The sequence below is a fragment of the Ptychodera flava genome, chromosome 20, assembly GCF_041260155.1.
Source record: "Ptychodera flava strain L36383 chromosome 20, AS_Pfla_20210202, whole genome shotgun sequence".
Lineage (NCBI taxonomy): Eukaryota > Metazoa > Hemichordata > Enteropneusta > Ptychoderidae > Ptychodera > Ptychodera flava.
Window position 1 is genome coordinate 12,749,099 of NC_091947.1, and position 25,437 is coordinate 12,774,535.

The 25,437-nt window shown below is 40.8% G+C and overlaps 1 protein-coding gene across 25 annotated transcripts in view; it reads right to left on the minus strand.

The window, feature by feature from the left end:
• Positions 1-23,487, minus strand: part of LOC139120061 (transcription factor COE3-like) — a 97,762-nt gene extending 74,275 nt beyond the window's left edge. For 10 of the 25 annotated variants that reach the window (XR_011549028.1, XM_070684109.1, XM_070684105.1 and 7 more), the window contains exons 1-6: positions 12,462-12,758; positions 11,942-12,098; positions 11,637-11,700; positions 8,254-8,309; positions 6,939-7,012; positions 6,492-6,560 (exon numbers count right to left, since the gene is read on the minus strand). Coding sequence is in view for 21 of the 25 variants with exons in the window: in XM_070684109.1 (XP_070540210.1) it covers positions 6,492-6,560; positions 6,939-7,012; positions 8,254-8,309; positions 11,637-11,700; positions 11,942-12,098; positions 12,462-12,577 (536 nt within the window). In the remaining 4 variants the exon portion in view is untranslated. The other 15 variants (XR_011549029.1, XM_070684097.1, XM_070684095.1 and 12 more) reach the window with 13 other exon arrangements.
• Between the last annotated feature and the right edge of the window lie 1,950 nt (positions 23,488-25,437).

Below are 25,437 nucleotides of genomic sequence, written 5' to 3' on the forward strand. Positions count from 1 at the left end.
CAGACGATCTGAAAAAAGTTCCCAACGCAAAACTGCTGTGACTAAAAATTTCCTACAGATCGTCAAACACAAACTTCCCAGCAAAGCAGAATTTCTCAACAACATTGCTCCTGTGCAAAACTTCAAACGCTCCTGTATCAAACGACTGCTGCAATCGGTGTCTTAAAGATCAAAAAAAATATCTTTCAGCGTTGGGCTGACACAACAATCAAAATCCATCGCAGATCTTTTGTCTCTTTTCAAATCCCAGTGGCTTTACCCTAGCCAACTTCACAGCACATGACAACAAAATCACCCAGAATCTTGTAGAGGAGGGAGGGACGGCGCAAGGAGGAATGGCATGATGTTCTTATAATCATGTATAATCATAGGCAAATCAAGTTAATAATGGAAATAATGAAACCCAAGCCCAATTGACATTAAGTGAAAATTACTAGCTATTAATTGCTAGACAGGTGTGGATACAAAGACTAAATGAATGTTACTGCCGAAACCTGCCTCCACCAACTGCGTACTCATCTCATTTCCACTGATTATCTTTAATTTTTAACAAAATTATTATCGGATTCAAGTATTATTAGTGTTTCAGTTATCTGCAGCCAAGCAACTTCATTTGCGTCTTTTTCTAAATTGTCTCGTCAATTGGCAAGTTCTCACCACAGGCTGAGCACAGCATTGGGGGCTATTGATTTAAGGTTTGTGTTTGGGCTATGTGCCAGGTTTTTTCCGGTAAAAATAAACATTAAAAGGTTTCTCAGAAAATTCGAAATTTACGATTTGTTTGCGTTTTTTAAAGTCGGGAGAAAAAAACTTATCAGTGACATTCAATGAAGAGAGGGAGTGTTGCTTTTTTTTGGCTGAAGGATATCTTAGTGGTCTAAAAAACACACGGGCATTCTCTCCCTTGAAATAGTATTTCAAATGTTAATGAGCAAACACAATTTAGGCGAAGGTTTCTGTGCAACACAAAACATCAACAGAGTGTGAAGTGTTTGGTTAGCTGATGGAACGCTGGTTCCTAAAAAACTAAACGATGATCAAATCATTAGTTAGTGGATTACCGATTATCAGCATTCAGAGGCTATCTTTTGTATTTAGTATCCACGGCTCTACAACTACTATACAGGCTTTGTAAACTCATTAACACACCTCTCATAGCCCGACAAAATCCAACAACAATGGAGCTGTCACAATAGCACCGGGAAGATGAGATCACTGGCATACAGAAAGACCAGCATACACCCGTCGCCGGCTGCTTTTTTTTTTCTCTCTCTCTCCCTTTCTTTATACAGTGCACAGACAGGACTTGTCTTCATTGAAAACACAACACAATCAAAGTCCACCCCAAAACTAAATATTGTCTGCCCACATTCAACCAAGAACAAAAATATTGAAATCAAAAGGGCGTCCTGGGACAAATTGTGCTTCATTTCAATCTGAGAGGGGTTCTTTGAAGTCAGCTCACAGGACGGCTTTCTGTTTATCTAAAACAAAAGGCCAGAGACAAGCGTCCTTACAACAGAAAACTGTTGTACTTCCTAATAGCCTTTTCAATTCAGGTGTAGACAATAGGAGTACTCAAGCAAACATAATCTTTTTATCTATTTTGATGTGAGTAATAGTTACAATTGAAATTATCATTTCTTCAATTTTTTTTTTTTAGGTCAAAATTACAACTGCTGCGACATTTGTAAGCAGCGTGGTGACAGTATGATGACATTTTCATGTATTAGCACTGATAAAAAAAAGGGGGAGTTCAAAATTCTCTCTTTTTAATTTCATTTATTTCCATCGCTGGCATCTTCTCTATGATTCACATGTCCAAGCGACAATGAAAAATTCAACTGACAGTTGTCCTATTTGATCAAAATATTATTTCTCCCGACTCAAAATGATTTACTCAAATGATACTGTATTCTTTTCGCTTTTCAGCATGAAATATGCCTTATTCAGATGCTGTGAGCGGAATTCCTTTGGTAATTAATTAACCAAAAAGTGACCTGTAAACACATAAAAACTGTAATACCTATCTACTGTGTCACTCGTGACGCTAATAGTAAGATGATTTATCTCCCGTGACTTCAAACTTGTATTGCTATGAATAATATTTTCACACCATCTGCAGTGGAGGAATAAAATAATTGAGAAAAAAAATTTCCAAGACACTTCATCCTCTAGGAATAAATTTCAGTTTAACTTCATCTTCAGGACTCAAATTTCCATGAGGTGTGTTTCAAAAGGAGCTCATGACTTACATTTTGTATTCTGTATTCTATATCAGTTCTTTTTCGTCATTTTTTTTCTGTTTTCTAACCTGGCTTGTACAGAACAGAGCTATATTGCATATTACACATACATGGAGTTGACCCTTACTAAATGCAGCCTGGAGAAAGCAATGCTCTGACTCACTCGCCATTTGGAGGTCAACTCTAGGAGTAGTTACAAGTTACAGCATTAAGCAAATCTTCACCTCGCTGTCGGACTGAGTCACTCTCAACTTCCTCCACTTTACAATTTCAGATTACCGCTAATTTTGGCGGTCTCGAAATATGCAGATTGCAATTTAACTGCCAACAATGGCGTCCACGTCATTGAGACAGACGAGGAAGCAACTTTCAACTTTGTAGAAATGGGTTTTTCAGAATTGTAAATTTGCTCCGACTAGGACGTTTTCTTGACTTGCGCTGTATCAGAAACTGATACATTTTTCATCAACTTTGTAATATGGGATATAAATAAATATTTTTTTAAGTTTTATATTCATTTATTTACGGTTAAAGTCTGGGGTAGTAGCTGCGATACAATATTATATATTTCGTTAATTTTGCAATATAGAATAAATATCCAAGTCAAAATGAAATAGCTTTTTTAATTTTAAGCTAATTTATTCTCTGTTAAAAAGTCTGAAATTTCTTCATATTTGTAGAGGAAATTATTATTAGTACCAATGATATTACCAGCTTGCTGGTCCTTAAATTTCTAAAAAAAATGTAATTTTGCAGTAAGAAAATCCAAGGAATGGACAAAATTTTTATCCCCCATTCTTTTCTTTCCAGTAACTAACAAATATCTAATATTGATTAGTCGCATGGTTGGACCAAACTGCTAGAAATTTTGACTTTGTTGACGTCAACCTGTCTGGTGTGATACTGTGTGGGAGGGTAGTTTTGCCGTCACCACGGTGACATGCACAATTGGAAAAGTCAACTGCGATCTGACATCAGAAATTATCTGCCAGCAGATCGTATCCTGATCTGTTGCGTAAGAACCTAAGGAAAAGAATTTCAAATTAAAGTCTCCCTGAAGACACCAGATTGAATCTTTTCACGTGTGTGAAACACCATCTCAATTCATAAGAGGAAGTTCAAGTTGTTTTATGTTGATTCTCTGCGGGTGCACTTTCTTTATTTTATTGCATTTTATGACCCAGATCAGAGAAGATGTCCGACTAATGAAATTTAGTTAACTGCTATTATTTCATAAATGAAGGGTCATTTCAAACGGAATATCTTTCAAGTTGTAGAATTATTATCCAACGTAATGGAAGAACTGCTTCGTAAGTAGAAAAAGCTAAAAATAATAGTTTAGCAGATACAAAGCCATGCTGTACATCTGTATCACAGTAGCAATCCGTATTTTTCTGCAGGGAATTTTAATTATAAAACCTACGTATATTAACGCACCCAAACTTATCCCCTAAATCATTAAATATACCATGAGACTCCACAGCTTTTAAAAATTGAAACTTCTATAGATACTGAAGTACGGAGCACAGAAGAGCAAATACATAAATAATAGTGGAGCATGTCAGTTTGCTCATCCACAATTCTCTGAGTGTGCAAATACTGTTGATGTATCATTTGAGCACAGATGAGGGGACGAGCAAAAAACAAACATATCCCGGGATGTTTGTTTACAACTTTCAAAGCATACAAACAGTGGATGATCATGTCTATCCGTTATGATTCACAGGAAGGGAATGTTCTCGTCCCGCCGCTGAGAAATAATTCCAAACTGGAAAAATTTTGCATGATCCCCACGCTGATTTTGAAATGCAAACTACGCATAGATGAGTGATGGCCATAGAAAATAATTTTCATCGTGTGAAGTGATGAAACAATTCTAAACTGGATCTATTCAATTATATGCATTTTACACTTTGTGTTTATTCCTAGAATCAGTAACAATTATAATTTCTTATTTTAATTATTGAAATATTACCATTAATGTAATTTAGGTCATATATTCTGTTTTTTCAAATCTATAAAAAATTACCACATGATCAATCTGCTCTAGGCATTGCAAAATTCTCCGGAAACCCAAATAAGTTTCTGCAATTAGGCTGGCCATTTCGTTTCATGAAAGATAGAATTATTTTGAGTAAAACGACTCGGGTAATGTTTAGTTAAATGCACGAATATTGGCTTGAACACTGAGCAAATTTGAACAGTTACGGAGACATACAGGCTTGAATATTGATAATCTTATAAGTCTGAGGACACAACGATACAGCGAGTGGTTGTATTTGTAATGCTGGGGAACCAGAAGCGATATAGTTGTCATAATTTTGGAGACAGATACACACCAAACAATTGGTTTTTCCGCCATCATTCCACAATCACCGAACTGTGACTCTCCAATTAGTATAACCATTGTAATATTTTTATACAAAATTGCTTATCGCTCGCGTTATTGTGTTCTTTCAATTATTTTAATTTCTGTATCACTCATTAAATGAGAATTCTGACCTGAGAATGTGGACTTTCCAGCAAATTTTTGGGTTTAGTTTTCATTTTCGAAACAGTTTCAGTAGTATAATTTGGAATCCTGGAGTCATATATTCTTGTGAAAATTTGGTATGATGGTAAAATTGGAGGTCAGTTTCCATTTTCGAATCACTTGCAGAATTATAATTTGAAATTCCTTGAGTTATATGCACTTTGTGAAAATTTGGCATGACGGTAAGTTGGTAGTCGATGGGGGTTGAGTCTGGCACTGGGTGCAATTTTATCTCCGTTTAGCTGACTACTTTACGATCCATATAACAACTTTGTCAATTGTTGTAAACCGAGGCAGCTCTGGTGATATATTTGACATCTGCTAGTTCGTTCATTCACCCCACGTTATAATTCATTTTCAATTGGCCAATATCTCTTGACTTCTACGGGTTGCGGGCGAAAAAAAAAAACCCACTCTCCTTGACAAATTACAGAGTCCAGAAACATTTTGCCACACTCTGAGAAAGGTACCAGATGTTTGACATTCTGCGTTGGCATGGCAACCGAGCTACCTGATCTGAGCGAGCAGGTAGGATGTGAGACAGGGGGGCTTGATGTATGGAGAAAGTATTAACTCTGAACAAAAGGCAGCGTGTGAGTGTGTGTATACCGCCACATTCATTAGTGGGTACCTGATGGCTTTAACATGTGTTCGGCCACTGATAGCCTCGTGGAAAACTTCAGCAAACCGGGGATGAGTTATTGAACGCCAAATAAGTGGACGGAAGGAGATGGTGATGCTGCAAGTAGGGAAAATTTTATGGGCATTTAATCAGGCTATTGACTAACAAAACTGCCTTTAAACGCTGGTTGGCGTAAACACAGGGATAAATGTTTTCAAGTTGTATACACAGCCAGTACTGTGTGAAAGTTCCAAGTCATGTAACTTAAGAGTCTTGTAATAGTCCTCCAGTATCTAAACACCTCAGCTACAGTAATTTAGCTTAATACAGCGAGCTGTCGTTCCTACAATTCCAAGAATCATCGAAGTTCACTCTGGTGTCACATTCCTAACCTGCCCCCCCTACAAATAAAACTGGAAGGGCTATTTCCAACCCCCCTCGCTTTTCTTTTCCACTGCACTCTGTTTCAGAAGCTGCTGTGTTTTTTTGCCTATCCAATCCAATTAAAACCGTAACACGATCTGTTATCTGGTCTATGGGCTGCAGCCCAATTAGATATGCCTCCAGCACCTTAACAGCTAATTATAGACATCAGAGCCAAGACACTCATCAATAAGGTAGAGAATACCTTCTGTACCAGCCACTCACTGGGCTCTTTTGTCGGCCCAAACTACATTGTGTAAAATCAACTCTTTGAAAAGTTTCCACAAACCAAGCCCTTTTGATTTTGTCAACCAATACTGATATTAGGAACCGGTCCAACAAAAGGCAGGAACTCACCCACAAGTTACATTAAGGAAGACACAATCAGTTGCTTGAGGTATCTCCTTTTTACAAAGATTGACCAAAAAAAAACCAACAACAAAGTATATTTTACCGGTCCTTTCCAGCAAATTTCAGCGCCAATGTCTTAAAGTTGACACTAAGTTGTCAACATCTTACAAATACAGATATTTTTTTTGTCCCACTCGCTGCTGTTCCATGAGTGACACTCTGGACGGGACATGTATCTAGCAGCTATTTCTCAACTAATGCCTCTAATCAGTCGTTTCCCTCCTTCATTAACTGAAATTATCTCCGACACACTCACCTGTCGATAATGACGGGATCTGAAGGCGTTTCATTCCTGTTGCCGCAGCTCTTCTTATCGCAGCATCGGCTGTCAGAAGAAATCAAGAGATAGGTTGGTAACTGTGCCCCATATGGCCGGTAGTAATGGTAGGGAGTAATTACACAGTGCAGCGGGAGCAAGACACTGTATATCATATAAAATTATTCTCCAATACATCTTGTGTAATGTGTGAAGCACAATAATATTCCGAAGTCTGAAAATGCCTTTACAAATGTTGGACCATCATTCATATATTTTATTGCCCTTTATTTTCTTAGTCTTCACAGAAACACCTGAAAGTCTGCTGTTAGGTAATCGCAAGTGTTACTTCAGCCGTTTCATTTCTTAGAATGTTTTCTTTCAAAATTTTGAAGGACGGGACGACAAGAAGCTCTGGAATGTCGTGTTATGTCTTTATTTTCTCACCTGCACATTATTTCGTGTGTTAGGAGCACTCGGCACATTTCGGGGTTCTTGTCTTGACCTTCGTAGACTATAGCCTGCAGTGAAAATTAAGCCGAAGAGAAAACTTACACATTCTGTATGTTAAATTTAGCAAAAGGGAACACGGGTTTTGCGGGACGTACAGACACCCCCTTGTTTCTGGGTCACCTGGTGTGCCACAGAAACTATCAATACGGTTAGCAAGTCGGAAAATATTAGACTCAATATCAGCTTAGATACCTGGTAACAGCAAAAAAAGCCACTGTGTCGAGTGTCCTGCCCGACAACCCCTCGAAACATATACATATAAGGGGCGGCATTTCGAAGCGAGCGCAGGGCTTCATGTTGGCCGCACAAAAACCAAACGACCTTCACGGGATTTTCTATACAAAAGCAAATGTTTCATCTCGCGAAAGATGGTCAATCAACCAGAGCTTTAATTTGCCAATACCGAACACAATCGTCTGCTGATACTGTTGTTCAACAGCCTGCGTCGTCTCGCCACATATATATCTATACTGTGCCACATTACTCACAATTACTTATAATACAGGGGGCATTTGCCCCAATTTCTGAAGATTCCGTAAAAGCCACATAGTAGTCCCAAAAGCTAAACTTGTTAATAATAACAAATTATGACCCAAATTCTAAGAATTAACTTGGTTTTCATATCGCACACGTCAGCTGTCTTAGCTTTCAGTCGAAGGAACTCTGGTTGTAGCTCTTTCATGGCTGGCAAGCGATGGTTGATTTAGACTGAGCGGGGTGTGTGTTTCACCTCCCACAGGCAAATGTAATGTACAATGCGACCGACACCAGCAATACGCATTACCGAAGTAATACCCGCAGATCAAAACAAATAAATGAAACTCAACAGGACTGGGGAATCTCCACGCCACCGCAGACACCGGAATTTAGTGTCTGTCTTTCACGAAATCACAAATACGAGAAACAGTTGCTTGTCCTCCGTCCCTTTTTTCATCAACACAATAGTGGCTGTGTGACACGGAAGGGGGTGGCTCAGCCATCGAGGCTTCGGGCGATCTGCTGAACGCCCCGTCTTTCTTGCAATGTTTCGCATATTACGAGACTGGGTGGGCAGGTCAAATTTTAAGGGCTACTGCATTTGCTACGGTGGGTCATCAGAAAATGATAGCTTGGAGTGAAACGGTGTTCCGTCAAGCATACCGGTCTAATTTTCGCTGCGCGTTAAACAAAACATTCGCGGGAGAAATATGACTTCGCCATGATGAAAGCAAGTAATCATGCTCACTAGAGTAGTGCACAGTATACTTGCCTGTTTTGTCATTGAGTCGATAAGGCGAACGTAGATATCTTGCTCGCTCCGGATACCTTGGAGAAATTGGAAATTAAGATGTGTAAGCAAAATGACATAATAGGCTAAAGTAGTAGTAAAATTGGGTGGTTATTACGGGATGTGTTCTGACTGATAAAATATTGCCTGTGTGCATCGGCAGAGCGTGATCGACCAAACGCATCACGTCGCTGCACACAGAGCATCTATATCCCGCCAAGATTTCTCCGTGTTGGTGTATCGAAACACCTCCCAAAGACGTCCCAGACGGTCCCGAGTGTTGAAAATACCAAGAAAATTGAACAATTGGCTGAATTTGGTGAGGAAATCGGGCTTGATGACACCGCTTCAGGCGAGCGAAAGGTCGATCGCAAAATGGTCAAATTGAGTCATTAGCGTATACTTAGCAAAGGGGAGTCGCACGCCTGGCGCACTGAAAGCGTGGTTGGCTCGATCGGCGCACTATAGTTACCATGAAATTTTGAAGGGTTTGACAAGTATTTCAAAGGCATTTGAAGAGGTTTCGCAAATACTACATGCGAGTTTAATACCCTATACTCCTTTGTCAAAAATAACAGGTATGTGTATCGCTAAAGAATGGCAGCAGGAGGCGGCCGATTACTTACAAAATCGATGTCGCTTGTGCAACGACGTTAAAGCCCCAACTCCCGTATAAAAGCGCGAGAACCTACGAGAGTGGTTATAATGGTGGGATATTCAAACGTACTCGGTACGCTCTGGACGTCGTCAATAAAAACCTAATTTAGAAATCTACCGATTAATTTTTTTTCTTTGAAATTGAGGGATATGTGTATAAGTATTTGGAGCACAATATACTTGGTTTCTGACGAAATTAAGTTTGAAATGACGTCTGGAACCAGGAAAAGGATAAAATATTTGCCGGTAATATCGCCGGTATAACGTTCGATGTTCAGTTTGAATCTGCATGATTGACATGATATGCAAATTGCAAATGAGTCATGAGCGATACGTTGTTTACTTTTTACGTACGTAGCGTTGATTGTTCAACGCGGGGAAAAAACACCAAATACTCGGAGCGTACCGAAAGATACAAACGCACACACACTGTGTATAATAAATACATGCAAACACATTTGATTCGGTAGTTCTCTTTTTGGAAAATTTGTTGGTCCTGAAAAGGACCGTTTTCATTTATGTTGGCCTACCTGAGCCGTACATTTTACAGACAGGAAGGCCTATACTGTCATTTATGCCCGACATAAAGAACGCCTGGTATGTTCGGGTTGAGACCACGGACAAGTACCAGCACAAATTCTGGCATGATCTCTCACTTTGTCTACACAGCTACACTGTCTGTATATCTTCTGTCTTCTTTTCAAATTTCAAGTTTTACCCTCGAGTCAACGTACTGTTGAAAGCGCAATCATCGCAATGCGATATGCGTAACTATCGCTTACGCTTAGCTGTTTCCAAAAGTGATATACATTTTCTTTCCCGATCTAAAGCCGTGCATGCCTATGTAACACAAAACAAGTAGCCTCCAGAATCCAATGTGCTGACAAAACCTGGGTTTTTTTGAGGCCTGCTATCGCCTTCGGCATATTCGGTCGTCACTGCTGGGTCACTTATGCTGATCAGACTTCAAGTTGACAAACGTCGCCGGCGGCAGCTGAGGTCACCGTATCAATCAGTCCCATAAGTTGCACTCAAATGTCCGCGCTCGATCCCCATCACAGCTAGCTCCAATTCATTCCTGGCAAAGAAAATTCCCGAGGCTACCTCTAGTGCTCATCAGTGACCGCTATCTTCATAAAGCCAGTTGACTTAGTGTGATTAGTCTGACTCTGACTACCACGCGTTTGTAATGAACTAGTATCGCGACTGCGTGAGAGTGTAGAAGTGCAAGTGCACTCGATTTTGGCGGGATCGTTCAAAGTAGCGAAATACTAGAACTCACCATTTTATAAGGAGGGATGAACATTGAAATAAATACTCCGAGAGATCATGCGATCACTTATTCTGATTTTATTTTAGGTGATTAAATATTAACAGGTTTGATTTCTAAAATAAGTATTTTTCAGAAGCTTTTTGAAATAATCATAAGACAACAAATCGACACCACATTTCATTTCGGTCACCATAAAACTTGTAATCGAAGCCGGGGGAATAGTCGTCGGTACCCTCCCATCCGCGACAGCGCCGAGTTCATGAGACAACGAAATTTTGAAAAGGAAACTACAACTACCATCCAAGAACTACGTTTTATAATGGAGACACAGCCCTGCCTCGCTAAACTAAGGTAGAATGAGGAAAGGATTGTTTGTAAGACAAAAGCTCTACAAAATTGGTAGACTTGGCCGTCGAGCATTGTGGTAAATGCCCAACGTCGTCCATTGAAATAACCACACTCGATAAATTTGGACATCTAGTAGGCGAATTTGCTGTTCTTTCAGAACTGTTTTGATTTTTCCCGTTCTTTCCTGAAATGCGGCATTTCTAGGACGGTGTTTGGACAAAACGGTGCTTCATTATCAAGGCAAATACGACTGCAATCAAGACTCCCTGCAAGAGTGATGTACACTATGACTGACTCGGAGCGAGGAAAACTCCGATAATAGATCCCGTGGCAGAAAACTACTCGTTGGATTTCTGCATCGTTTACCCGTATACAAAGATGCGGATAGCTATTGCCACTGCCATGATATGCATTATGTTGAATCATTCAAAAACGCGCAGAATACAATGACAAACGCTTCGTTTTCGGACGAGAAACGTATACCATGACGCATGAGATCTAAGGAGTGTCGATCGATCGCCTGGCAACGTCATCACGGTTTGTACAAATCCGAGGCGACGCCGCGCCGAACCTCTGCTCCAGTAAGACTTCGAAAAAGTCTATGTTCAAGACAAACCTATTGGGGAAATGAGTGGATGTATCGTATGGAAAGTAAACCGTAAAATTGGGTGAAAATAGTATACGTAAAGTCACCGTGCAGTCAATGTTTACATTATGTGGCGTGCACGTTCTATTTTGGAGGTGTTCAACCAGCTGTTTTAATTTGCTACTTTTTGTTCACAAAGATACCATATTAGTTATGTTTTGCTCCGCCCATTTTTATCGATTTTTCTCGGTAGGGCCCTACCGAGAGTTACCGGTTTAAATGGAGAACATAAACATTATAGCGACGACCGGCGATAGCGTTCGGCCATGTGCGATGATCCGCTGGCCAAAACAATGCGTTCATTCTGTGTTTTTGTAACGGTATTTACAGTATTTAATCGGAAACAGGAAACAAATAAATCGGATCATCGCCGATAATCCATGAACCCCCAAAATATTAGCGGATTTGAGGCAATTGAATGGGATAATAAAGTTTATTTACCATTGTTGTAGAGCAACTGGAGTCTGTAGTGAATACCGTTGTTGGTCTTCTGGTTATCGGGTTCCTAGATCAGAGCACGGGACGATACAAAGACGTAATTAAGAAAATAGAAACTTAAAGACAAGAAACCGTTCAATAGTTTCACAATGTCCGCCGTCAAAATGTAAATAAACCGATGAAGGGCTTTGGCTTTTGATGTATAGCAAGTGTGCTTGCTTGATTGAGCAAAAACACCGGTCTGTGCTGGTGATTTTCTCGGCGGGGAGGCTTGCTCACAGGCAAAAAAAATTGCTACAGTAACGTACCTTGTCCTTTTCGATAAAATCCACGAACGCCGTCCGTTCGATTTCTACTGGTTGTCCCTGCCGATCGTATAAGGCGACGACAAAATGGAAGAAATTGCTCTTGCGGAGATTGCTGGGAGGCTGTTTCTCAAAATGAGCCCTCGCTATACCCACACCGCTGCAATGATAAGAGTGAAGTTCGAGTCATTGCGTTGATGAGATGCAATGAAAACAAAACAGCTCTTCATAACGGCTAGCATGTTATGAATGAATCTCGCTAAATTCTACCAGTTGGCGCAATAAATTTCGCCTAGGGTTCACGCGAGCTTTCTTGGGCTCTCTGTACACGACGTTCAATGAACATCGCGCAGGGAGATTCCATCCGTTGCCCAGCGTTCGAATTTAACAACATTAGGAATAAGTCAATGACATGCATGCCGTTCTGGGACACGCACTTATGTAGCACGTATACACTCAGCGTAAGTCCGCGTGATGGGAAAAAATTGAGATGACAAAAATGAAATAAAAAAAAGTGCCGAACCTTGCAGCGCCTTGTTCAACCATGGTGGGTTGCATCCAATTCCTAACACCACTGGAAAGGGGTTCCTCTTTTAAATTCGTGGGACCTCTTGATAGGGTATCCTGAATCCCGAACATGAAAACTCCTAGCGAACGACAGTGTAGTGTAAAGACACGATTACTTGTCAATAAAGGTTGATACGTGAATTAAATACTTGATAACAACTTTGCAACATATAACGGGCCCGTTCTTCTTATAATATGAATACAACAAAAGTTGGCTCTCTCTCTCTCTCTCTTCAAACTCGGAGTAGTCCGGTTGGAAGTGTAAACAGAACCGAATATGAGATGGATGCAACGGGTAAGTTGCCGAACCACGAGGTCTCAATGTTATCTTCGACTCACGCATACATGCATGGGCAGGTTGATGTGTATACTGGGTTCCGGTATAAGGTTTACACGTTGACTCAGAGTATACTTTACTATGCTCTCAACCACCACAGACTCTAAACAGAAAATAAACGTGTAGTGATTACCATCGTAATGTGGTCGTAGCTTACGATGTAGCCAGCTTTGGGTGTTGATCTCCCGGGGGGCGTCTTTTGTTGGTTTCGAGTACTGCTATGGACGGCAGCTTCCCTACGGATTTCTGTCCCCATGGGAAAAGCACTAAATACCCATGGGACCTACCGTTGACAGCAATTGACAACAGATCAGAATCATTGGACAACACCATTTCTACCATATAAGGATTAAAATATGCTGGGAATTGCCGCCACCCAATAAGAGTAATGGGTGGGTCAGCGGACTAACAAATGGCTTTCCCGCTACTTCGCTTAGTATATCTAATGTCATTCCTTAATTTGATTGATGGGTCAGCGGCCACGCGCACCCAATCAACACTGACTCGCAGACTTAATTTACATAATTAATCCGACCCTTGTTTGCCGATAAACAAAAGTCAATGGTCGTAAAATAAACATGCCAAAGATAAACAAGTCGAATCATTGACGGTGTAAAGACCATGGGGTTTTTTTTTTGGATAGCCGGTCGGTTCTGTCTCGTCTACAGAATGTATGTTGGATCTGGCATGCAAGCGTAGCGAGCACAACGCAGTAGTCCGTGACAGTTTGCTGTGACGAGACGCTGGGTATCGCTTGGGGACAACAATACCACTATCGCTGAAAATGTCAAAATCCGTAACTCCAAAAAAGCAAAAAAAAATAGGATTTAGCGGTAATATTGATACAAATTGGAAAATGGTATCGGATAGTCGCGAAAATGGCAAACCCGTGGCATTTCCTCTGTGCCCCGCGGTAAAAGGCCATTAAAGGAAACATTGTGAAATGATATTGGGAGGGGGGAATGACAGGCGATTGTAGCCCCGTGGACTGTGAAATATTTGACAATTTATTATTGTGAATAAAACTAGAAAAGGAAATGCAGACGATTGAAGCGAACACCGTGAAAGCGCGCATTTTTCTTCTGTCTAATCCGAAATACGCCTACCCCGGAAAATACGTATTAGCAGATCGACTTTGCCGCAGTGAAATTGCATGCCATATGGGCTTGGTCGGTGACGAGACAAAAGCCTGGACATCACGCAGGGTTTACTGTGCACGATACCTTCTACCCTATATAATTGAATACTATCAATGGCTCGCTACCAAATGACATTATTGTATTAAATTTCATGGGCTTTTGTCATCACGTGCACCCGATCGAATATTCTATTTTGCATCGTTTTGCTTACCCGGTTTAATACCAAACCTCGCGTATCATAACAACAAAAAAGTTGTCCGAACAACCAAAACACCGGCTAATGGAGTCTCGCAGCGCTTGCAAATGTCACACATTTCCCAGTAATAGCGCGCAACGCCAATAGAATTATTTCAACATACAAAATTAAATAAAAAAAATATAAAGCGGTAATTTTTAAGTTAGGTCATGATGAAGTGCTGCTCCTGCTTTCGGATGAGTCAGACGCGGTTTCGTTCCGTTGCGGCCATCTGCCTATCGTTCTTCACCGATTTTCCACGTATTTGCTGAACAATGACTTGCGACGGTCACGAAGTCGGCCTGCAGTCGCACGCCGACGATTGACTCCTGAATTGGCAACATAAACGGGAGGGATCCGACATCCAAATAGCCGAAAATGGAGATTGGAGACTTGCGCACTTGTCGAGCGGATCATAAAAAAGAATGGGGGTTGATTGCCTTACTGGTCCCGTCAATGGGTGAATCGTTGCGTCAACGCTGTTCCTGTTTTATGTATGACTTGCAGTCACTTGGGCGAGACGTGCGAGCCTGTGGGGCTGTACTGTGCTCACTGTTTCACCACACAATACAAAACATAATAATTATATTTCTACAAGAATCACAACCGTGGCTAGGTATTGTTTTGATAAATTAATGACAGGTTTCGAATCTAAGAAGCGATTTTGTAGTCTCTCTCTCTCTCTCTCTCTCTCTCTCTCTCTCCCAAAAGTAATTCTATATCATTTTTTACTTTAAAACGTGTTAAAAACTATATATTTCGCCATGAAATTTCAGTGAAAGAGGGGTGACATTTCCATGAGTATACAGGAATAGGCTTTTAAATCGAGAATAATGTATGTATGTATGTATGTATGTATGTATGTATGTATGTATGTATGTATGTATGTATGTATGTATGTATGTATGTATGTATGTATGTATGATATTCCTCTCTTCATGAACTTTGTTTCGCTGAAAGTCAAGTAGATTAATGATGTGCTAATTTGTGACTTGTCTAATTTATCGGGCAAAACGTGTTGATACCAATGTACGAAAACACAATTTAGTTTTCCCCTTCTGTCGCATTGCATCGGTGGTTGGTCGTGTATTGAACCTGTTCAAAATCATGATTGTGCTAGAATAAGTCTCCGCTAAGAAAATTCAGGCAAATGTTGATTTTCGAAGTAACGATCAGACGACGATAAGCAGGCCAGATGCGCAAATACAACCATAGACAGCTCGATATGATACCATCCAGCATACATTAAGTATACTTTCTTTGTTATTAGATGCTGTCTCCCGTGGAGAGATGGTTTAGGGTTTTTTTTCTCGATATCACCGAACCGATGTGCCAATGGATTCGTTTAGTTCAAACCTATCTAACTCTTCGCTATGATAACCTATTTATTTGGTACATAGATGTACGTGATTGGCTGCAGATGTCGAGACGGATGCAATAAAATCATTCGTTCAACAAGTTCACGTCGCGTCGGGCCTCCTTGTTGGATTGTCACCTCTTGGGCGCGTGCTGTCCCGTCGCGCTGTGAAAAGCCAAATCAGTTTTGAAAGTTCATTTTTATCCCGCAACGGAAACTTTTTTTTTATTTTATTGTACACGGATGTGCAATTTTGACTTTTTTATATCACGAAAAAAAGTCACGGGCGCAAGGCTTGGAGTGTGTGATATAGGTTTACGGGTAACCCGAGCCCTCGCCATTCGCCGTTATAACTTGTACACCAGACATCGCAACAGAGCTCGCAGCTATATCTGCATTGTAGTGCCCTACGTTTCAACCCACTCGACGACCTTCAAACACACTGCAGGGCTCTTTTAGTCGGTGCAGCGCTGTATTGGCACCCAACTGACAAGGCAAGATAACTTTCACAAGTTTATATAACTAATTTGAAGCCATCGAGGGGCCGCCGGTTAAAATCCAGCACCTCAATACCTCTTTCAAAAAATTCTCAACATTTTTTTTTCAGAAGTCTGTCATAGCGCTGGTAAAATGCTTCTATTATCACGGGGTTTATCATTGTCGTTGGCCTGTATGCGGTGTTTTCCTTCCGGACCACGACAAGTCCTCCCACGACGGCTACATTTCAAGGACACAGTCGTGTTTAAATACTGAATGTTGCAATGTGACTTTGTGTTCTTAGGGTTCAAACTTACAATGAATAACTCCAAGCCTTTTGCAATTTTAAATCATACAATTATTTGAAATGCTATTAATATTCGAAAACTATATCTACGCTAAGTTGGCGGTTTAACTAGTTCCGCCGGTTTTGTTTTTTTTTTTTGTTATTTTTGCAAATGTTTCTGTGTTGATTTGCACCTCGAAAAAATTACAGCTTGTCTTGCTTTAAACACGATGTCGTAGCGGGGAAAAATTAGCGTCGACAAGAATAAAATAACCCGACTTGAAACAAATAGCTGGCGACATGCGCTTAGCAATCGAGCATAGCTGTGTGTACCTTTGGCGTGCACAATCTTTGACGGCGGGCGATGTTTTATGCATGGCCTACCATTACGGTAGGTCAGTTGTGGAATATGTTGGTAAAAAATACTAAAAAGTGTTCCATGCGTACTTTTGGGGGATTTAATAACACGGAGGCATGGTTTAGATGCACGCCTACAAGAGCAGCACGGTTTTGTGGACCTATAGTGCGATCACTCTGAAATATATGTCTCGTTCCTAGGGGATCCATTCCAAAAAAGCGCCAATGGCTTCGCCGCGGGGCAAATTTCGCCATAGATTTACTTGATAATTTGGAAGCCTTTTTCGCAAGATGATAGATGGTGAGGTGACTCCACTGGAATAAGAAATCGTCCTGTGTCCTCTCTTTTGTATGATGGAAACGGTGAAGCACTCAAAAATGAGCATAACAATAGCGACGAGGGAAGCCAGTTAGAGAAAGTTGTTATAAAAGCAACGCGGCCTGCATCTCGCTATGAGACTTCGCATAACCTACTACACCCAACAGCAAAGGCATAAACGGTTCCTCTGACGTCCAATACAGTGAATTAGAGTTTTTCGGTAACGTGTTTCACTGCCACGGCGTGGTTTGAGAATGTTGCCGCAAGCCTGTGTAAATCGCGAGGTTTTTTTAACGTGGATAATTTATTTATGTATATATTAATTTACCTATTTTACGAAACATTTATGCTCTGATAAATAAAACTCTAGCAAGAAACCCATCCCTCGCAATTTCAGATAGACGCTCTAAAATCATTAAAAAAGTCGAAATTGTTTTGAGAACGCAATCCATTATTTTGATTGTTTTGTTTTAACCTGTTTGCTTTTGTTATACAAGACACCAGTGAAACAAAAGTTAAAGAAATAAATTGACACGCGTAAAAAAAATAATAGTAGAAGCTGCATATACATGGGACACAATTCACTGGATTTTGATAAATTTGTACTTTGAGTGAGGCAATGAGTAACAACAGATTGTGATAAAATTATGAATGGATCTATTTTAGAGTACGTCGCTTCTAGATATTTCATTTAAATGCAGAGGAGGGAGTGAATTCGATACCTGCCAAGAATCTGCCATTCCGCTCATAAAACTATGAACCTCCAACTTGAAAGTCGTAACCGATATAAACAGTAGTTTGCAGTGTGCAGGGGGCAATCGGGGCAAAATTATTACTAAAGAAAAGTACTCTTCCACTATAAACTTTAAAGAAAATTATTTTATATAAAAGTGCTCTAAGAAATGTTATGCCCTGTAACCGTGTCGATTTTTAAATTCTTTAAACGTTAACAATTCCCCGGTAGCGTTGACTTGGTTCAATATGAATACTGCGGACGGACGCGCTATTGGCCGATTATACAACGTGCCTCCGACACGTGATTTTTTTGTTTCTGGAAATTTCTTCTGAATTCTCCCTGTATGAATAGGTCTCCAGAAACGGGCTGACTTTTGTCGAGATTGGATTCGGAGTTTACAGCCCGTGTCTTCCACGTTTCGTAGTTTTGCTCTTTTTGAGCGATGGAGTGTTTCGCAATAAAGCGCCGATCAGCGGGCCGTTAGCATGACTTAAAACCCATCAAGATATGATGTATTTGGAAACAGAATTCGATTAGTATTGTTGCGTGCGGGGAAAATGGCAATAATATGCACACGGGGCAGCGCTGTAAGGAGTGGAGTCAGACACTGCCTCAGGGCTTCGCAATTGTCCTGTCTATTGTTGAGATAAAAACACAAGTGTACCGATGCCCTGTCAAATTTGCTCCCTCTACCTATTCATTTGACGTAGCCAACCAAATGAAATAAACCAATAATAACATATTTCAATTATATTATCGATCAAGCAAATCACTGCACATTGCGCCGACTCGGTGTTCCCCTCTCAACTTCACTAATATTGATGTATAAATTTGTATTCTATGACAATAACGGTAAAATTAGATAGATAAGAGTTTTATTTCCGAGATGATGATAACGGAGAGAGCAAAAGACAATACACGATGCTGAGCAGGTCGTATTGTGATTTAGCTTTGTGTTCGACATTTGCACGGTGGAGCTGTGCTGCTTGCTTGATCGTTTGAGCCAGTTTTAGTCAGTGCGAATATTTCTTGCTCAAACTAAAGTTCGACTTTAATAAATGTTCATTTTCAGAGTATTATTCACGAAATTGAAAGCAACGAAGACGTCGTCAGACCGGAAAGCACTCAGAACCCAGCCTCTTGAGCTACTGGTTTGTTTGGAGGTGGTCACTTGAGGTGGGAATGTAGCGGTCACTCATCGCTCAAGGAGGCATTCCGGCCGGCCTGGGAGATATAGCTAGCGGAATCACTAATTACGGAACAGAGAGTGCAGCCCAACAAGGCGACGCTTTGTAAATTTCGTTGACTTGGATCGAAGGTCAAATTTCTAGATATAAATACGGCTGCGAAAGGCTTGTTAATTACACGACGCCTGGTTACGGCAGATGTGCTCGCGCTGTAATTAGCATTTTTACATTTCTCTACTTGTTCGTCCACCTATAAATTCATGATTTTACGGGAATACGCGAAACTTTATTGTTTTACGATCCTATACCCGGGTTGTATTTCTGGAAATGTGTAATTGAGCTTTGATACTTGCCCTGAAATATCGATTAGAGCACATCTCAATCGAAACACATACTTTCCGTTATTCTCTGACCAGGAGCGAAATTGATATTGCCACCATCACGAACAATGTAACTATATTTGAGTCGAACACAAATGCTTTTAATATGAGGCATTACCTAATTTTTCATAATAAAGTTGCCGGTGTTGAACTGTTATGTAGGCCGGTGCTTGATGTCTGGTTTCCCCTGGTTGAATCGGTCAAAACGGCGGAGTTTCTTTTCACTTAATTATTCGTAGAAGATGGGGTTAAGTGTGAGAAAATCATTTGAAGTTAAACTCACAAAAATAATAAAATGACGAGTCGTTCGCGGAGAGCAAATATGTCTCATCGGAGCGGCATTGCTTTGGGAGACATTGTGTTAGTATAGTATAAATGCAGCGGTTGTTCTATACGTATAACGGATTCGTTCATGTGTGGGTATTTCCGCCACGAAACGTTTGCCGTCCTGCTAAGCCGACATATCGCACCATGAATTGAGAATGCTACAGGCGAAACGCCAGAAAAGTTTCCGCTACTGAGTAAAAATGTTGTATTTGCTCGCCATATTTTGTCGTTTAGAGCGCAGCTGAAATCATCGGAACTCTGTTGACGGGAAATGGGCCTGATATGTGTTGGTGAACAGCTATACACAAATGTTCCGCTAATAATACATTTCACCACTCACATCGAAGACATTTATGGAACTATTCGGTCACATCTGTGTTGAAATGAACTGCTTTTCCTGAAAGGTGCAAAGGGGGTGTCCAGGAATGGCTGGGACGCAAGCCGTTGCTCCACAACAGGTGCATCGGCCACAATAGTTATGAGCGCTTTGTTGATGGTGATTGAGAGAGCGGGTCGATATATGCATGCCCTCACAGTTTGGGGGAAAATGCGATGCATATATAACTGCTCGGCACGTGGAGCTTTGTATACATGGCTTGTTGATTTCGAGGCCGGCAAAATGTTTGAAAAAAAAAGAAATATGAATTCATTGAGGAAGTTGTTGTAATCGACCTTGGAAATGGAAAGTGATACCTGACAGTGAATTACCATAACGGGTATAGCAAGTTGAACGCATCTGTTTGGACTATTTTATTTAGGGAAGGCCAAAATCGACTTTGTGTTCTGGCTTTTTAAATAAAACAGGGAAAGCTTTTAAAGTTTATTCTACCGAGTAGTCACAATTACACCTGAGTTACACTCTGTCCGGGATTATGGCTAACTTTTTTTTTGTTTCGAGACACGCGGCATCGGTCAACATTCACGGAGTAACGCTAATTTGTTTGCTTTGTGGAAACACGAAAAGGGTGATTGCACCGTGCGTATCCATGGAGCGCATCGCATTTAACTTCTTTGTCGACGGCGTTTTGTATTTCCACATTTGCCATTGTTGGCCTTTCCCTCTCCATTCCTTGTGGATAATCAGGGCGGAAATCCCATCATTATCAGTTAGCAAATCCCAATAGCCTTCAATTATCGTATTTTCGGCGTAAAGGTGTTGATGGCCATATTAGCCGCTCCCTGCAGCGTTCAAAACCACGGTTGATATGTCATTAATTAGTTCTACCCACTCATCGCTACCTCCTTGAGATCGCTGAATCTCTCATACACCGTGAAACAGTTGCCAATTTTCGACGATATCCATTGTACATACTTTGCAGGGGGGCCTTAACAGCAGACAAGAACAAAAGCAAATTACCACCAAAAACGGTGAAAGAAATCCCCCCACAATAGTAAATATTCGTAAAACTTTTTATCGCAATTTTTTTCATATGAATATTTATACTTCAGCATGTTAAAATTTCATGCAGGCTGACGTACCTTGAATATGGTGAATAATAACTTCTGTCGTGGAGAAAATACAATTGATATACTGGTATTGTTGAAAAAAAAATCGGAAGGACGGTAAAATGGCCCGGATGAGAGGTGAGAAATAAAAGATTAAGCTGCCAGGCACAGAGACAGCGGCAGCTATCCCAAATTTCAAATTTCAAAACTATCAGAAAATGCCATACTTCACGACGTAACCTATTAATCTTTCTTTACCCAGCGCAAAAGCTATGATATTTCAAGACACTTGTACAATTTCAGCGTTGTTTATAGTGTGTTCTTTCCTGGGAGTACGGATTATGTCCAGGTCTTATGGGAAGGCTATTGTATGGCATGTCCACAGATTAGCGTTGTTCAAGAACGACCAGCAGCGTCCCATAGGAAGGAGATTTTACCGTCCCCTCACATGATTTTTTCCTCCGCCTTTTCAGTTTTAAACAACAGACATCATGTATGCAGCGAGAGTCATATATAAGGCAGTGTTTTCTGTGATATGAAAATATACGCTGCGGTGTTGAACACACCTCTCCCTGTCCCGTGCAGTGTGGCATCCCTCGCTCACTTGTGGGACGCCTGAAAACTTTTCTTTCGGAATTAAATGCTGTGTTACGAGATTACATGTCAAATAAGTGATATCATCACAGATATTATTTCCCTTCGGTTATATCTTATATTGTCTCGTTGCTTACTCTGTTTGCTTATGTATCGTCATATCTCTCGGCTCGATTAACCACTCCGAACTGATGATGTTTAATTATAAAAACACTGAAATAAAAAAAACAGTTACTGTAAAGATAAGCCGGTTCAAAGAAAATGCGCTTTTCACATTTACGCTATTTGTCCGGTATTTTTAGTTTTTATTGTCGCTGTGGTGATCGGTAGAGCCACTCACTCTATGAAGACTATTTATAAGTGAAGGTAAACCTCGCGCTCGCGTTCATGACTTCTGACGAAAGAACGCGCGAGAAAGGCGAGTACGCAATCGAGCTGAGAAATACTGACGCTTGGAAAAAAAACTGTCCGTTTTCCAAAATTTCATAATGAAATCAGAAATAGAAGTTGGGAAACGTCCGATGCCGTCTCACGTTTTCCCACGAATGCCATGTTGATCAGGCACTGCATGTCAGTGCGCGATCTCCACCCGTTACAGTCATCCGACGCAAGATCTCACCGAACAAGTGCTCAAAGAGATCTCTGCCAAGCCCAAAATTCGAAACCCAAATAACGTTATAGAATAATTTGGCCCGGTGATATGCGAGGTATTAAATATAACGGAATGTGTGGTTGGCCAACAGACAATGACCAGAAGGATTAGGCTTTCCAATATTGTCATTATTTCCTTAAACAAGAGCAATAACTTTTGTTGCCTGATTGAATTAGCGGAATGGAGCCTTGTGAAATCTCCAGGCGGAAACTGTTGACAACCCCAATTGGTTTTCACTCAAACACACAGTCATCTGGGAGCTTAACGGGCAGCATAACTCTATCCAGAATGGAGCAGCGTTAAACGCCTTTCCGGACGTTTCGCTCGATTTGATATTTTTCGGCGTTCTGAGTTTTGCCCAGCGTCTTTTTTTTCAGTACGTCTGTCTCTCCTTTTCCTTTCTCCTGATCGAGATGAGGTTTTTTTTCGGTTACGTACAGAGGAAATGCCACAGTGTCGAGGCAATGCGGACAATCGATGTACGTGTTTCCCGCCGACATAACGACGTCCCCGGTCGCACAGCATATTTTTTTTTCGAACCATTCCGTAAACGTGGCACGCACCGTGAATGAATAAGGCCGTGGAACTGGCGAGGAAATTTTCGACGAAGTTGCGAAAATCGGGGGACTAAATGGTGGCCGACACGTAAGTTTTAAACGTAAATTTTCATGTGATCGCAATCTGCTGCAGTGCGGGTTTTGCTTTGCCGCTGCTGTGCGTTTGAAAGATCGGCTGGATACAGACATTTGGCGCAAAGAAAAAAACTCTTCTTTCATGAGAATGTACAGCGCGAGCTAGATGGAGTGTAAGTGCCGAAAAGTTTGACAAGTTTGTTATGAATGAATGACCTGTTAGTATCGATATATCTGAATAGAGTATAAATCACAGAGATTAAATTAAAAAGAGACAATTGAAATTGGGTTGTGAAATTAAGCAGTGGTATGGGGAGATAATCTGCTGTGAAGAATTACTTAGTAACACTCACCTGGTCTGTACAAAAATATAGATGTTGGAACAAAGTATAACAAACTCGAAAGATGCCCCAAGTTGTGTGATACGCCTACAAAGAGGAAAGTTACAGCACTTGTAGTGTAGTTGAGATACACGGAGTTTATGTACGTTGTATCGTAAAACAGGCAGCCAGCAGACAAAAGAAAGTGGCCCCGAAAATCATGCGCCCTCATGAGGCGGAAAGCGGTAATGCATGAAAGCCGTCAGGCACAGTGCTCTAACTTTCGACCTTTAATGAAAGTGAGGGCAAGTCCCTGACGGTTGGTGACTTAACTTAATTGGAGATACGCTGATCAACTAGAATACACAATTCTCCTGTTGAATAGATATTGAGGGCATATATTGAAATAGAGAAAGGACTTCCACAGACCGTTTCTGACGGTAGAAGTCGAAACGAGTAGACTGATTTTTGTGTAGACTGGAACTGAAAGGGTGTACACATTGCATCTAGACCTAGGCCGAGTGTGTCTGATGTACAAACGCTCCGAAGGACTCTTGGGGTTTCGGCATACTGAGCAAATTAGACTTTAAACGGGAGTGCAAAGAATAAAATATGGAAACGCTAAAAATAATGCGAGGTATCTATGACACATCGGTGAACGAATGGAAAATTTTTAAAAACAAAAACTTCAAAAGCGACTAAATCATGTCGAAGGAAAAATGTCTGTGTCTTTGATTCACTCAAAAGAAGAGAACTTTTTGTTCGTGATCTTTCCGCAGTATGAGAACGAGCGTGAAAGTGTTTGCTCCAAAAACTGGGAACATTCGCCGATTGCAGGGACTTCGTCCTTCAACCCTTTCAGGGAATACAGAGGTAAGGAGAAAGTCCAGAAATGGCTAAAGTGAGACGTACTGCATGACGGGAGATTAAAATCGTTTCATTGGGATTATCACTTTAGCAGTGAATGACTTTCGAAGTGATAAGAACACGTGCTCAAAGAAAGGCAAATCCATTTATTTAGTCTCAACGTATATCGTTTGGATATATCACACTCCAATAGCCTAAATCGATATTGAGTAGCATATCTCAAAACAATAATTTCATTCGAAACTTATTTATTTTGAACTGGAAGCTTGTAGTTTCGGGTTCTGACAATCGTAAGTCGTAGCTCATTGCTGCTACGAGGAAAAAGAAATTCGACTTTATATTGATAACTGTACGTAACATATTTCGTGTACATTTTTGGGTCTACCAAACATATGTCACGGCCCTAGTCTTTGCTACTTAGCATTTGTTGGCCATAGGTCCCTCTAAAAGTTGATTAGATCAACCTTGATGTCGAGAAAAAGCATTTCAGAGAGGCGAGAACATTTCGAAGTAATGTTAAACAGAGGCTCTTTCAAGGTAAATTGTATGTGACTGGACCCCCGTATCATCAGGACTCCTAAATGGCTGGCAAACAGCCCATATTCCTCCTCCCCGTGACACATTGAAGAGAGGGGCATCACTCCTCCTCCAATTGATAGTGGAAAACTAATAGGCGTAGTCCCAAACAAATCGATCGCCGCTCGGAGCTGAACTGCTCTGCGGTACCAACCTTTCCACCTGCGGTTTTTGATATTCGTCTCGCTGGGTAGTTCTGTTGATTTAACAATAGCAAAATACGACACCAGAAGCAGCCTGAAACCGTGAAAACAATCTACTCGATCGCAAAGTGGCGCAAAATATCGATAATTCAGAACCAGTATGGCGAACTTAACTTCTTTATTAACGTGCGACTGACCGACGGTCTCCCGTTAAGTGTGACACGAACCAAATTAGTTCGTCAAAGTTTAAGCGATAAAAACCGTGAAATGCAAATTAAAATGCAAATTCTCACGAAAAATATGACATGCCACAGAAAATTCCGAAGTCCTTATATCACCGTCTGTTAATTACAGTAAATGAACAATAAACGAAGCTTTTAGTACGGCTGACTTCCAAACCCTGCGGAATAAGGAGAAAACAAAAAGCGTAATGTAAAATCCATTTTACCGTCAAATTCGAGAGTGTGGTGTCTTTACGGGGCAGAATTGCTATTAATGAGAATTTCTTGTCGCGGCGTGACCCAAGTTAATGTAAGCGGTGGCGAGCAGGGGAACCCTGCTCGAG